This window comes from Rhineura floridana, chromosome 7 (genome assembly GCF_030035675.1).
Source record: "Rhineura floridana isolate rRhiFlo1 chromosome 7, rRhiFlo1.hap2, whole genome shotgun sequence".
Taxonomy (NCBI): Eukaryota; Metazoa; Chordata; class Lepidosauria; order Squamata; family Rhineuridae; genus Rhineura; species Rhineura floridana.
The window spans coordinates 3,096,559-3,112,328 of NC_084486.1; the positions used below are offsets into that span (position 1 = coordinate 3,096,559).

Consider the following 15,770-nt stretch of genomic DNA (forward strand, 5'->3'; position numbering starts at 1 on the left):
TTATGGTAGGATGATTTGCACAATATACATCTACTTCCTAGTCACCGTTATTTAGTTTACACAAATATTTTGAATGTGGAAAATATTGCATTTAAATTGATTTGCATTTTTGTAAACTTCACAAGTCATAGTTCCTAATTAAAATGAATAAATTGGGGTTTTTTTGTCTTTATCTATGAAAACCTTTCTCCCCAGAAACCTCTTTTATAGTGACCAATGCCCCAACCCTTCTGCCCCCCCCAATGAAAATTGTCTTGCTAACCTCATGGAGCCATGTTACCCCAAAGGGTAAATTCCTACCATAGGAGAAGAATAAGAATGCTGAACATGATTTTTGGAACACATACACCTGAAGAGGTTGAAAATATATAATAGATCTGCATCAGTCACACAGTTTTGTGGGAAACTGCAATTTGTATTGTTGCGTGCACCCCAATGCCTGAGCAGTGTGAGACTTCCAGGGGTGCCAGCGCTTACTCAGGATTGGTTTCCTTGGAATGACGGTCAGTGGACTTTGTGGTGTCTTATTGGATATATGGTTTATTTACACATACACACAACCTGAGCATAAGATGGAGGTGTTCTCACTATTAAGATCCACCAGATCTTCCTTCCCAGAGGCCATAGCTTTGGCGTCCAGAAGCAGAGAGCAAGTAAAGTCTCTCTGTCTGTTTTCCGTTCCCAGCCTTTCCTCAGACTAACACTAACACAGACCACTTCCTGGCTCCAGCATGAGGAGGCCTCCAGCCAAGAGATGGGGGGAGGAGAGCCTCTCCCCTGAAAGAGTTCTTGAGGTCCACATTGCTCTCCTGGCCAATCCTTGCACATGTTAATGAGGGCACTTGACATGTGGCTGAAACTATTAACTTATGAATGGAACTAATCTGACAGTAGAGCAGGTTTCTTCCATTGCAGATCCCAGCTCCCAGCTTCCAAATCAGAGGCTGGAAAGGGGACCCAAAGAAATAATTCATCACAATCCTCAATCCCATAACAATATACATGTTACCTAGGGCTGGCTCTGCTGTCATACATTTAGAAGAAGTGACCACTGTGAACAAAGCTTCCTGTCTTTATTGAGCATTTGTTCTGATTTACTTGCTGGGTGGTTATACAATAATGAGCGTCTGACTTGATTTGCTAAGTTTGCCATCCCATTAATCCCACATTTTTTAGCGCATTTCTCCATCAGTTTCCCAGCCTCAAGAAGTCTGGGTTTTTTTATTGCACTAGGACAACCACCTATATTTCTGGGAAGCATTTGAATCCCACAAAAGAGCCTAGAGGCATCCCTGCTTAAGACAGCACTAATAAGCAGGAGTGGGATGTGTGGACTTGGCTCAAGGGCTATATGCTGGCATTTTGTTTCTGCAGTGATGCTAGGATCAACCAACTACTGGGTTATGAGGAAAAAATAAAGGGGAGGTTGAAATTGAGATCAATCATTTATTATGATCAAGCAAACATTATTGAAGGTGCTGACAGCCCGATGTTAATTATCTAATTTTTGAGGGGAAAAAGAAGCTGCATGCCTCCCAAGCCCATTCAGTGAACATGTGGGAGAATTGTCCTGCATACCATTCTAGTGTCTGTGTGCCAACTGCCAAGTCCTGTAGATATTGTATCTGAGTTCCCTATAGATTTAAACAGTCTATCTCCCCAGAGGATTCTGGGAAGTGCACTTCTGTGAAAGGGATCTCTAACAGAGAAGTCTGGGCCAAACTAGACATGATGTCAAACATGTCCATTTGTTTTAAATCATCAATAGCAGGTGCAGTGCAATTTATGTCTAGACTAGAGGACACAGGGAGGAAGCTTCTTATCTCTCTGCCCAGACCTTATTCCTCTCCCACTTCTCTGTCATCACCACACGAGCTACTGTTGTCTCCTGTCAGAGGAAAGCGTTACAGGAGGGGATTGTTTTGTACTATCACTGCAGAACAGTCTTCTATAATCATGTGCATCACAGTAAATGGAGAAAAAAATAATATGTGCGGTGAAAAACACATTTAGGGAAGCAACATATTTTCTAGGGAGTGGAATTGGAAGTAATTATTCTGGGAAGAGTGTGTAAAACCACACTGGCACTCCACCACTGGTTTGTATTGGGAACCACACACACACAAGATACTGGAAGATATAAGGATTTTTATTTCTGTTCAGTTCATTATTTATAATAAATTAAGACAAGGGCAGGCCATATGTTGAAGCAGTAGAGAAATGGGAAAAATTCTGGCAGACGTGTTTACAACCTGCATGCAGTTTCTTACATGGTACTTGAGGAATAAATGTGTACTCATTTATGGACGGTGGATATCTCTGTATTCAAAAGCAAAAGTTTCTTTCTCTTACATCACCTTACATCTCCCTGAAGCTCACGCCTGCCCAAATAAATAAATAAATAAACAAACAAAAAAATGCTCTTGAAAGGCCACCCTGATTCTTTGCTTGTGACTTCTTCCCCAGTGACCTCAGGGTAGATGACAGCGGTAATTTGACACTCCCAGCTGTGGCAGCAGAAGCTGCTAGCGTGTGAGAGTTCCTCAAACAGACGTTTATGCAATTTACCATGAACTGAGTCGCATCAACTCAAGAGAATAGCAGTTTCCACCTTCAGCTCTGCTTGGGAGAGACCTGAGCAGAAGGGCCTTGGAAGCAAACGGAACCAAAGAGGTACTTGAGCCCCCTGGGCACTGGGAGGAGAGAGGATGTCTTGTAACTCTAAAATCGGCTGCACTTAGTCTGTGACTCTTCTTCAGCCTAACTATCTGCAATCTGTATTACTTGTGCATGGCTGTTTTCAGAGGATTTGGGGTCTGGCCTTTGGGAGGACTAGGAAGTCTGTTGGGCTATTCTGTGAAGACAGAAAAGCCTCCTGCAACCCCCACCCCCAGAACCCTAGCACTAGCTAATGCAGAAGACATGGCTGATCATGAGTGCTTGGTTTATAACTTGAATGTGTGTGAATGCACATCAGTTTGCAGAAGATGATACAATTAAAGGTCTCCTTTTAATCTGGGGTCTTTACTTCAAAAAGTCCCCTGGCCTGCCTGTGTCACTCTGCCCTTAGTTTTCTCAATAAACATACAAGCAAAGCAAGGCGACTAAAGCAAAAGAACACTCAGAATTAATAACAACTTGTAGAATTGTTATTCCTTTGAAGTGTTCAGAATAGTTTGCATATATTATCTTCATATATATTAGGGGAAAGATGTGGCTAAGTAGTAGAGCATCTGCTTTCCATGGCAAAGGCTCAGTGGAATGATTCAATCCCTGGTGTCTCCAGCTAGGGCTAGGAGAGACTCCTGCCTGAAACTCTGGACAGCTGCTGCCAGTCAGTGCATACAGACAACACTGAGCTAGATGGACTCTCTGTATAAGACAACTTCCTATGTTCCTATATTTCAATCATTGTTACAACTGTCCAAAAGGAAGGATTATATTATTTTCCCCAGATTGTGGTGGGATTGTGGCTGCAGTAGCAGGATCTGAGGGTTGTGTGTGTTTGTAACAGAAGAGAGATTTGAACTGGGAACTTTCTGGCTTACACAGTACAATTCTATACATGTCTCAAAAGTAAATCCCATTGAGTTCCACAAACCTTACCCCCAGTATGAGATGGCAGACTTACCCTCTAAGCTGCTGCATTTCACCAACTCAGAGATGAAGTTACCAAGAACTGAAACAAAGAATCTAAGGCTGCAACTCAGTTATCTGAATGTAAGCCCTACTGAATACAATGGGACTTCTGAGTGGACATGTACAGGATTGCAATATCAAGTGTAAACACATACGAGTTACTAGATTTTTATTCATTATCAACAATGGGTTCAAATCAAAAGAAAGTTCTCCTGTGCAAGTCCCACTGAAATGAATGGGAACTGCACAGCTGATTGTGCCCATTATCTCACAGCTGTTTCAGAACACCCCTCGAATTTCTAATTGAACATGTAGCGCCTACTAGGATACTCCATTTGAACAGAGATTAGGGCAGCCAGTTTGCTCATACTATGGAATGCAGCTTGATTAGATGGATGAGTCTCAATTGTCTAGGGCAAATTATTATTTCTCATCCTCATGTTCCTGAGTCTGTGAAGTAGGAAGACTAAGAATCCAAATCTCAAGATTGCTGCTAGGCAATTGAGAGTATCTCAGTGGAATAACGGGGCCCAATTTATTGGCTGAGACTGAGAGACTGCCATTTGGCTCCTCTCCTCCCTGAATTGTTTCCATCCAAGCTGATAATTTTAAGAACTACATCACTTTCAGAAATGGTGCCAGTGCTTGCTTATTTTCCTCTTTCCTCCCAACTCCTTTTCCTCTTGTGTTGTGTTTATTTCATTGTAAGCCTGCAGGCATCTTTTTTAAAAAAATCTTTCTTCAGCGCTTAGTAGATTTAAGCATATTATTTTAGGAATAACAATAATACTGTGTGCATTAAAAGTGCCATTTAAGTGATAGACGATGAGATTCTTAATGTTTCTCTGAATCCTCAAAGGGAGTGTTTAAAATCTGATTCAAATGCTCTGTTCAAAAGTGAATTCAAAACAGCTTAACATTTCAGGCAGTAACAGATGGGAACCATTGATAACATCAAAGACTCCGTTAGCGTCGGTCCAATAGAGTTTGACATCTGCAGCAAAGATGCAGCAGCAGCAGCAGCAGCATGTGGGTCCAACCCCATGAATGTATCTGCTGGGGATGAAACAGATCACAAGGGCATGTTCTTGCGTTCAGCCCCAACCAGAGAGTCTCTTCGATCCCCTCGGGGGTCAGTCGTGAGCTTCCACAACATCCAGTACTCCATCAAGCAGTCCTACGGGCTCCCATGCAAGCGAACAGTGGTGGAGAAGAAAATCCTTTGTAAAGTATAGTAAGTGTATGCAATATGTAGCATTAGACATTTAACAGAAAATATTTAGAAAAGTCTTAAGGAGCTCCTCTTCTGGTTTCATTGAGAACAAAGACAAGCAAAACACTGTTTTATTTTCAGATACTAAATGGGATGAATCAGTTGGTATTTTAGGTGAAATTTGTTCTGGTGTTTGAAGATGCATATTAGTTACTTAGTTGATGGTATAATCCTGAAAGAATCCCTGTGCCTATATTTTCTGAGGTTTTGCGTGTGGAGAGAAAGACCCACCCTTCAAGAGCTCCAGGTCTGCAGCAAGCCTTATCTCCCAGCTGCTTAAATTAGGGAAGCTGGAAAGTTTGGTGAGGAGACCAATATAACATAAAGATGGGAGAATCCATTCGTGAAAGAGAACCCTAACGTCTGTCAGAAACAGACAGCTTGAATGGGTCAAGAAATGGGCTTTTTAAAAAGTAGCCAGTGAGGGAAATGATATTCCATTCTTTGGCTCTGCCTCAGTATTTGGCCTGTGCCTTTTGCCATATAGAGGCACAAGGCTGTCCCTCTCTGTCTATAATCCTGTTATGGCTTAATTTTGTAGGTTTGTTCTCCGGAAGAAGCAGTAGCCAAAATTGAATGTGACACTGCCATTTCCCTCAGGGAGATACATTTTGTTTGAGAATCTGGTCAAGGGAATGGGTGTCTCCCTTCAGAATGTCAGTGGGCTCAGAGCTGCTAAACGTTTGCACTCCTCTGCAAGGTCCACATTATGTAAGTGCCAATCTGATATCTCAAACAATTATGTGGGTAGGCAGCACATGAATGAGCATCCAAAGAACCAAACCTGGAAACAATACTGTTGTGCACACAAACTTCCTCTACCCTATGAGAAATTCCAGGGACAGCCTTACAATTGGCTTAATTTTTCAAGGACTGATCACTGGAGACTTAAAGCTTTTTTTTAAAATGGTATTTAAAAAAATATAAGACAAGATGTTCAAGCATCCAGATTCAACACCAAATATAAGATTTCACACAAACCTGCCTGCAGGTAGAGGCATACAATAATGAATAGAATAATAGGAAACGATTTCTGTCATCAACATCTATACAGGAATTTTCTGTAACAATATGTCAGTGTGCAGATTAAATAGCGAGGTTCATTATACCACTGAGATTACGCAGACAAATTGATAAATAAGAACTGTTTTTTATTCCTAGTGGCATCATGAGGCCAGGCATGAATGCTATCCTGGGGCCAACAGGAAGTGGCAAATCTTCGTGAGTATATTTTAAGGTCCAATTCCAAGTGATATGGGAAATTATTATTAGAATGCTTTGAATTGTTTGCAGCTCCAAGCACCTGCTTTGAAGATTGGGGAAGTGGTGTTCTGGGAGAGGGTATTCAATCCATTCCTTCCTTTGGCTTTCTCCATCTACAGTAAATCTCTTTCCAAAAGTCTCTCTCCCAGTCATGGAACTGATAACAGCCTTGAGCAGGGGAGTAAAATAGGGGAAAAGGCAAGGAAAGATAGCATTAAAAATTTCTCTTCCAGAGTCACTTTCCCAGTTTGTGAGACTGTGAATTGACTATAAAATCTTAATTTCTTTTTTATTTTTTAGTTTAAGAAACAAAACAAACATTACAACAATACCTCCTCCAGACCTTACAAACTCTGCTTGCAAAGTGCCATCAGAGATGAGTGCCTATTTGTAAATAGTCACATGTAACTGGGGTTACCATGAGGGTTTTTTTCCTGACAGGATTCTGGTGCCTTTGAACAGCTACATGCCAAAGCAGGTATGTAGAAGGTGAGTGATGGCAACAGCAATTCAGATATGAATTTCTTCTTGTCATACATCTCTTACAGGCACAAAAGGAGCCCCGCCAGATCAAAGTATTGGCACTGCTGCTTATTCATAGGAATAATCAATTAATAACCAATTTCTCCAATATTCTCTTTAAGAGCACAGTTTGCTTGCAATCCAGTGGGTTTCCTGAGCACAGAATTTGAATTTCTCATTGATTTGTTTCATATGAAAAAAATTGCACATCAGTATTTTTTAGAATTAGAATGTGGCCACATTCACACTGTGCATTTATTCCACTATCATTCCACTTTAAACAGTCCTGGCTTCCCCCAAAGAATCCTGGAAAGTGTAGTTTATGAAAGGTGCTAAGAGTTGCCAAATTGTCTTAACAGTCAGTCCCTCTTCTCAGAGAACTCTGGGAACTTCTGTTCTGTCAGGGGAATAGGGGGCCTCCTAACACCTCTCAGTGCCCTTCACAAACTATACTTCCCAGGATTCTTTGGATGAAGTGGAATAAATATGGTGTGAATGTGGCCTGTGTGTTGTATAGGTGACACAGCCCTTTCAATGCTTTGCCCTCAGAGTTTGGATCTTGAAAAAGATTTCACTATGTTAATCATTAACACAGTTGAAAATAATATCCTCAAAAGCAGGAGAACTTGACAGAACGTTTTCCCATCTCTAGTCTCCTAGATGTTTTGGCTGCTCGAAAGGATCCTGCTGGCTTGTCTGGGGATGTTCTCATAGATGGTGTTCCACAACCTCCCAATTTCAAGTGCATCTCAGGATATGTTGTTCAGGTCAGTGTCTCAGCCTTTGGGATTTTGCTTCTGCTGTATTATTTCAGTTCTTGGGGTGAAATCCAACTAAGTCATACTTGGAGGAGACCCAGTGAAATAAATGGACAAGTTACTTATGTTCATTGATTTCAATAGGTCTACTTTATGATTAACTTTGGATGTCACCCTACATCGGTGTTTTTCAAAAACCCAGAATTCTGATGCAAGCCAGAACTGCTACCTTCTGGCACAGATATGAACTTATATGTTCTGATTCAAAGAGCTGCTCCATGACCCCTAAAGGTTAGCTAGTCTAACCTTTTGCCATTTTAACAATGATGTCAATAATGTGCAATTGCAATGCTACACTGAAAAACAAATTTTACCATTAACTAATCTGGGCTTTTAAATACCTAGATTTAAATAGGCTCGATTGTGGCCAGAGGCTGGCCAACAAACCATTAAATAGATGAAGATGGCAGAGTTGGAAAATGGCCATCTAGAGGAATAGCCAAATCTGGAAAGCATCAGGCCTGTGAACATTTTCTTTTTAAAGAGAGTAAAATGTATGAAAGCTAGGTAATTCACAATTTCCCAAATATTTATTATGATGTAGTTGTTGTTGGGGATGACTTGGAATTCCCTTGTTATAGCCAAATGATGGTAAAAGCAAACCACGGTTTTCTGAAGGTTATGGGCTATTTATTTAATATATGTATATCCCACATCACTTCCAAGTTGCTGAAGGTTATGGTTCTCCTCCTTCCCATTTTATCCTCACAACAGCCTTGTGAGGTAAGCTGAGAGACAGTGCCCGGCCCAGTATCACCCAGTGAGCTTCATGGCTGAGTAGGGATTTGAACGTGATTTCTCAGATCCTCTAGCCATTATACCATACTGAGTCTAAAACCACTTAAAAAGCATTAAACTCCTCAGTGCTATAGTTTGTGTTCCAGGAGGCAAACAGCTGAATACAAACAAAAAAATATTAACTGACACAAATGGAAGGGTAAAAGAGAGAGAGAGAGAGAGAGAGAGAGAGAGAGAGAGAGAGAGAGAGAGAGAGAGAGAGAGAGAGAGAGAGAGAGAGAGGGATGGTTCTACTGAAAGACTTGTGCCAAGGCTGGCTCTACCACTAGGCAGAGTGAGGCAATTGCCTCAGGCAGCAGGTGCTGGCAGGCAGAGCGATGGAGGCCCCCAAGCCATTGCTCCTGACCCTCTTGGCCATTCTTGTTATCATCAAAGCTATTATTATTATTATTATTATTATTATTAATAATAATAATAATAATAATAATAATAATAATAATAATAATAGGATTTATATCCCGCCCTTCCTCTCAGCAGGAGCCCACAAGCCTCTCCTGCCACAAGCCTCTCCTGCATCCTTCAAAGTAGTCTGCTGCCCTCCTGTACAAGGGAGGACACAAACTGTTGCTTTTCTTGAAGTAAGAAAGGCAGCCGCATAAAATTCAACTGCCAGTCCATTTCGTTCCTGGGCACTGAAGGGGGGCATCTTGCTCTTTGCCTTGGGTAGCTAATGAAATAGCGGAGGAACAGGTGTCCACCAGAGAAGAGGGGTTTAAGAGAGTTGTCATCCTTTTCCTGGCTCTGCTCTCTTCTGTTTAAATAGCCAAGAAAAAGGTTCCTGTGCAGTATTTCTGCTTCCCAGGTTACTGTTGAAGCATAGAAGCAGGGCCAATAATAATTAAAAGGTGTCTGATTTTCAAATCCTCAAATTGGGGGTGGGGAAAGGGTGTTCACCGCAAGTGCTTTCTAACATTATCAAAATATGCTGCTTTCAGGATGATGTTGTCATGGGAACCATGACGGTGAGAGAGAATTTGCTCTTCTCAGCAGCCCTGCGGCTCCCCAGCTCTATCAGCTTCCGAGAGAAGGAAGAGCGGGTAATCCAGGTGATAAACGAGCTGGGGCTGAACAAAGTGGCTGATACTAAGGTGAGCACATCCCGGAGACTAGGAGATGCTGTTCCCAAATCTGAAATGTTTGTACTTCGGGGTAACTGAAGAGGTTTTGCTGATATTCCCTTAGTTTTAATAGATCCACTTGAAGGTACTACAAGTTTTGAAGTTACAATCAACACAGAAGGGTTGGAGCTGCTGATCCCCAATGATTTAACACAACCTTGTATTTAAACGCTAGCCTGGTTGCCAAAGAACGAGGTGGAGAACCTTTCCAGTCCAAGGGCAATCTTCTGGGAGCAGTGGGCTGGGCCAAAGGCAGAAAGTGAATGGAGCAGAGACCCAACTCTTACCACTGTGTATTAGGCTACTTTCCAGGTACACAAAATCCAGAGGTTTTTACCCCACACACACACTTCCATCCAGAGAAGTAGGAGGTATTATTACAGTTCAGGATCACATCCTCACCAGACAAAAGCCGTCAAGGAGGGTGCGAAGCAAGAACACCAATAGAGGGGCCTGGAGAGCCGCATCTAGCCCCCAGCCCTGAGGTTTCCCATCCCAGCCATAAGTGATAAGAAATTCCATGCAGGTTAGTAATCAGGATTTCTAAACAGCTGACAAAAGCCCCTCATGGGATGGACCTTTTCCAGGGTCAGTGTTCTGCTGCATGGCTGGCTCCAATTCCCCTAAGTTCCTGCTGCGCGTCCTGTTCTCTTTGTATTATCTATATTGGGGTGGGGGATCTGTGGCCCTCTAGATGTTGTTGGACTCCAACTCCTATCAGCCTCAACCAATGATAAGGGATAATGGGAGTGCTAGTCCAACAACATCTGGAGGGCCACAAATCAGACACCCCTGAGTACACGAAGCCACCAGGAGAAATCTGGAGCTTTGGAGTTGGGTAATCACTAGAGCTTGGAAGATTACTTTTTAAAAGCAATAAATTACCATTACTGTTACATGGGCCCAAAAAGTAATAATTACCATTACAATTGCTCTGAAAGTAAGTGATTACTTTACCATTACTCAAAAGTAATCAGTACAATTACATTTTCGTTACTTTTTTAAAGAAATTGCCTACAAGGTGCTGGCCTTGGCTGCTGCACATCTAAGTAACGTAAAACGACATTGAAAATCAACACAGAATAATTTTTTTATCCATTAGATTAACAGAATGGCATAACAGAATCTCACATCCTCCCCTCACTCCCACCCCAGCAATGGTGATACCCCACCACACACACTCTTTTTCACTCAAAATCAAATTTTACACCTGAAATGCTGCTTTTACAATGCATTTCTGTTATGTCTCATCTTTGCTCAGAGAGCACATCAGACAAAGAATGTCTTTTTACAGTCATTATGTTGCCACTAATACTGAACAGGCGTTCTGTTGTGGCACTTGAAGTCATGCCTGTGTTGTGCTGCAATGAAAATGTCTGTAAAAGGAAACTAAGGCTGCAATCCAATACATGTCTACTCAGAAGTAAGCTTTATTGGGTTCAATGGGACTTACTCTCAGGTAAGTATGTACTCCAATACACACTTGCCTGGGAGTAAATCCCATTAAACCCAATGGAACTTACTGATGAGCAGACATGTATTGGATTGCAGGTTAGTCCTGGTGTTATAGGCATCAAATTTTACTTGCCTTAACCAGATTGATGCATCTTTGTACTATAAAGTATCATATTTTTTCTCTTCTCCCCCCCCCGCAAAGTAGTACAGCTTCAAAGCTTCAACCAGTCCTTACCTTGCCTAATTAGTGCAATCCTATACCCAATTTGATTTACCTGGGAGTAAGTTCCATTAAACATAAAGAGATTTACTTCTGAGTAGACTTGTATATGCTGTAGTGTAAGTTAACTACACAATAATTTTTAACAAGTGCCTGGACAAGTTCCTGTTTGGAACTCTTTGCATTTGCCATGGGGAGGGGGTGGTAATTTGTACAAAAGAACTTCCTTGGGAATACCTTCCTCAGAAGATGAAGATGCATCCTGGTTGTTAGGAAGAAAGGACGGGCAGGAAAGAAAACTGGAAGCAGCAGCTCTTTAGGACCCTGGCTGCTTGCTGCTTCAACTTCTGCCTGCCCCTCCCTCAAAGCCGAGTGCCGAACCAAATGCCAGAGGGAGTAGCCAGGGAGGGCAGCGGAGGCTGCTTTGCGCACTAAGGGACAGCATTAATGCACACACTGTCTCTCAGCCAGCAAGCATCATTCAACCACCTCCCGGACCCTGCCCCATCAGCAACCAAGGAATAGCTTCAAAAGAAAACTTTTCCCCTGGGGTGCATGCTGCAAAGTAGCCAGGAAGAGAGGCGGAGTTTGCTTCGTGCGCTAAGTGCAAAAGGCATTAACGCACACACTCTCAGTAAGCAAGCATCATTCAGCCACCTACAGGACTCTGCACTATCAACAACCAAGGCACAGCTGCCCAAGCAAACATTTTCCCCTGGGGTGCAAAAAAGTTCAAACATTGCAAATGCAGCAAAGTAGACAGGGAGGGGGCAGAGGCCGCTTCGCACACTAAGTGCAAAGAAAGTATTAACACACACACACTGACGTCTCTCACCTCCACAGTTCTTCATCTCCATTCTGCTGCTGCCTCTTTCTCCTCCATCCACGTCCTTCCCTCTGGCTGCTTTCTCCCTCCACTCTATGCTTCTCCACCACCATCCATTTTTGAAACAATTTTAATTCTTCTCTCCACTCTTCACCTCCTCCCTTGTCACCTCCAGAGCTTGGAAGATTACTTTTAAAAAGTAATAAATTACAGTTACAATTACTTGGCCCCCAAAAGTAGTAATTACTGTTACAATTACAATTGCTCTGAAAGTAACTGATTACTTTACTTTTTCTCAAAAGTAATCACTACAATTTATTTTATTTATTTATTTATTAAATTTCTATACCGCCCCATAGCCGAAGCTCTCTGGGCGGTTCACAACAAGCAAGACAGCAAAATACAATTAAAACCACTTATAGAACAATTTAAACATACTAAAATACAAATATACTAGCATACTAAGATGCTAAAATAAGTTGAGATGTTAAAATGTTAAAAAGTTAAAATTCAAATTATTAAATTATTAAATTTATTAAAATGCCTGGGAGAAAAGGAATGTTTTAACCTGGCGTCGAAAAGATAATAATGTTGGAGCCAGGCGTACCTCCACAGGGAGATCGTTCCATAATTCGGGGGCCACCACTGAGAAAGCCCTTTTTACTTTAAAAAAAAAACTCCTACAAGGTGCTGGCCTTGGCTGCTGCACATCAAAGTAGCCTAAAATAATATTAAAACTAAACACACAAACATAGGGGGTAGTAGAAGGGTTCGAATCCCCACATAGCCATGAAGTTCACTGGGTGACCTTGGGCCAGTCACTGCCTCTCAGCCTCATGAAAACCCTATTCATAGGGTCGCCATAAATCGGAATCAACTTGAAGGCAGTACATTTATTTTTTATTTTGAAGATGATGATTATGATAATAAATATGTAGCATTTCAAATTAATTCTGTATGAGAAACATTCCATGCCAAGCTTGGAAAACCAAGGAGGAGGTATAAAATATACACAAAAATACTTTGACAAAATGCTATTTATCCTTTATATCTCTATCTATAATTAGCAATACAGCTGAATGATGTATGTAAAGCATTTTTTCTCTTTTTCTTTTTTCTTATTATTTTAGTACTATTGCTAAAGTTCTGATGAAAGAATAAAGCATTCATTAGCCAAATTCAAATGATTAGATCACATAAACTCCACTGAAGCTGGAGTTTTTGTCATAGAAAAGGCAAAAAACACATACCCTATGATTAGGGTTGCCATATTCCAGTTCCACAAATCAGGACAGGTTAATTTGCATATTATGTAAAGTATTTGCATATTATGCAAATATCTACATATTATTTGCATATTATGCAAAATATCTGCATATTAATATTTGGATTGTCCAGTTGTTTTGTTTTTGTGCCTAGGAATTACCACCAAAAGCTGGGGAAAGATGTGAGAAATCTTTTTTTAAAAGCAACATTTTCAGCCTTAAATGCTTAGACTCTAGTTTCCAACACTATGGAGTATTGACTGATTGATTAAGAGAATTTATATCCTGCCCTTTTGCTGTTAAAAACAGAGCTCAGCACAGAAAATGCACAATCAATATAAAAACATAATAAAAACACAAAATAGCAACAAACAAAGTAAGTCAGGGCAGCAGTACGGTTAACCATATACGATATATTTTAAAGATGCGGTGGGTGGAGAAAAACAAGAAGCCAAAATGTTAGGAAAAGGAGTCTTTCACATCACATGCTCAGTTCTAAATACTGTTGCAGCAAGTTTTACAAGTTCCTCCAGTATTCCACTGGTGCAGGCACTCAGACATTCAAAGTATCTGTATGTTTCTTAGGTTTTATAAAAGCAGAGCTTTCCTTAACTCAAAATTTCTTCTCCCTTTGATCAACCACATCTACACAGGTTCTACCTCCATACTCAAAATGAAACTGGGCCTGGAAGTGTGCAACAACCCCACACATACCTTGCTAATTAAATTATCAATGCCAGGATGTCTGTCTTATCGACTACTCTCCTGCTCCCCCCACCCACCGGGCATCATGAAAGACCCAGTCCTGGGCTCAGAAACAAAATAAATATCTGGTCCTCTTCAAAGTATTGATAAGCCTCTTGTTTTAATTGAAATAATAATTATAAATTCTTGTTCTTATCACTAATGGGAGTTAATTATCTTGCATATGCTGCTGTTGCTTCTATGGCGGTAATGGAGTGAGGTTAAAGATAAGTGAAATGCAAATAGGGAAAAAACAACACAAAAGGCAGTAACACTTTCCTAAATGTAATACCATACCAACCACAACAAGATTCCTATGAGTAAGGCAAAAAACTAAACATCTCACAACCAGTCAGGATTCCTAACCAAAAACCAAAAATATGATAAATGAAGAAGTATTTATATAAGCATGACTATCAAACATATTTATTATTTACACAAACTAAAGATATTTATAGTGCAATCCTAGGTTTATTTATTCAGAAGCAAGTCCCAGTGTATTCAGTGGGGCTTACTCAAACAGGGACAGAAATGCAACCTCAAGTGATAAGCAACTTCATTCACACAACCCAAAATTCCGAATCATGCCACTTTACGCTGTTTTCCAACTGTTTATACTTGTTTTTATGGTTATGGGATTTTAAATGGCTTTATTTCTTGTTGTGAGCTGCCTTGGTTTCCAACCCTACCTCACACGGGAGTTGGAAAGACTCCATACACACACACGCACACACTGCAGATGTATAAATACATACAGCCCATATAATAGTTTATTGTCAAACCAGTTGGTCATTGCAGAAAAATCAGTATTAGTTTAAAAAAAATCAGTATTACTTTCCTACAGAATAAAAACTGTAATACCTAAGTAAGCCCTGCCTACTTGCTTTAAAATAGGACTTGAGAAGGGGGCAGAAAGAGTTAGAACACAAACACAATTCTTTTTTACATTCACTCCAAAGTCCCACTGATTTTGAGCACATTCATAACCATGTCTACTCAAAAGTAAGTTCTATTGAATTCAATGGGATTTACTCTGGGCATATGGGGTTAGCATTGCTCTTACAAAAAGCAAGCAATGGGAAGGTTTTCAAAACACTGCCCAAGATCTGACTCCTGCACACAAGAGGAAAAAAAACTGAAATGTATATACTTACCCAATTTATGAGATTTTCAGATAAACAGGGCGTGAAACCACCATTTTGTTTTCTAGACACTGCCTCAGATCAATGAAACTGAAACACAATCCCTGATTGGCTGCAATCCTGAACGGGCGGGGTTAAAGCTACGAAGTGCTATACAGTACTGTTTAAAGAAAGATTTAACAGTCGGGGGGGCGGCTGACATTTTTATGCGTATCTCGAGAACCGGACCACCTAGAAACTTAAATTTTTTTTTAATTAAAGCTGAGAATCCAGGCCACCTAAGGGGCTAGCCGAGTGCCGGGTGGCATGCATAGAATCCGGGCAAAACCCGGCTAACCAGGCAATATGGCAACCCTACCTATGATAGCCCCATAGACAATCAGAACTAATATCAAATCCTGTAGTTTAAGGGTGCTGGGAATTGTAGCTCTGTGAGGGGTAAACTACAGTTCCCAAGATTCTTGGGGAAAAGCCATGTGCTTACATGTATGGTGTCTACAGGGAGAGTCTTACGGACTGATCCTATACTCCCAGAAGTAAATCCTACTGACTCCTATGGGAACTACTCCCAAGTAAGTATGCTTGGGATTGCAGCTTTTATGTCATGCTTAATAGCCACCTTGTGTTAAATTGAATACAGTTTCCAATCAGATTTAAACACTTTAGCCACGTAAACTGGTCAGAGTG

General features: G+C 40.9%; 1 protein-coding gene and 1 long non-coding RNA gene across 5 annotated transcripts in view; one reads left to right on the top strand and one right to left on the bottom strand.

Annotated features, from left to right (window-relative positions):
• Positions 1–2,493: 2,493 nt before the first annotated feature.
• LOC133388661 (broad substrate specificity ATP-binding cassette transporter ABCG2-like) overlaps positions 2,494–15,770 on the top strand; it is a 54,620-nt gene continuing 41,343 nt past the window's right edge. The window contains exons 1-5 of one of the 3 annotated variants that reach the window (XM_061634676.1): positions 2,494–2,673; positions 4,565–4,873; positions 6,074–6,133; positions 7,350–7,464; positions 9,249–9,401. In XM_061634676.1, the coding sequence (XP_061490660.1) occupies positions 4,575–4,873; positions 6,074–6,133; positions 7,350–7,464; positions 9,249–9,401 (627 nt within the window). In that variant the 5' untranslated portion in view covers positions 2,494–2,673; positions 4,565–4,574. Of the gene's footprint in view, positions 2,674–4,551; positions 4,874–6,073; positions 6,134–7,349; positions 7,465–9,248; positions 9,402–15,770 lie in introns of all 3 variants that reach the window. The other 2 variants (XM_061634675.1, XM_061634674.1) reach the window with 2 other exon arrangements.
• Positions 6,047–15,770, bottom strand: part of LOC133388664 (uncharacterized) — a 54,053-nt gene continuing 44,329 nt past the window's right edge. For both annotated transcript variants that reach the window (XR_009763875.1, XR_009763876.1), the window contains 2 exons: positions 11,942–12,121; positions 6,047–6,343 (listed from right to left, as the gene is read on the bottom strand). This is a non-coding gene — a long non-coding RNA (uncharacterized LOC133388664). The remainder of the gene's footprint in view (positions 6,344–11,941; positions 12,122–15,770) is intronic.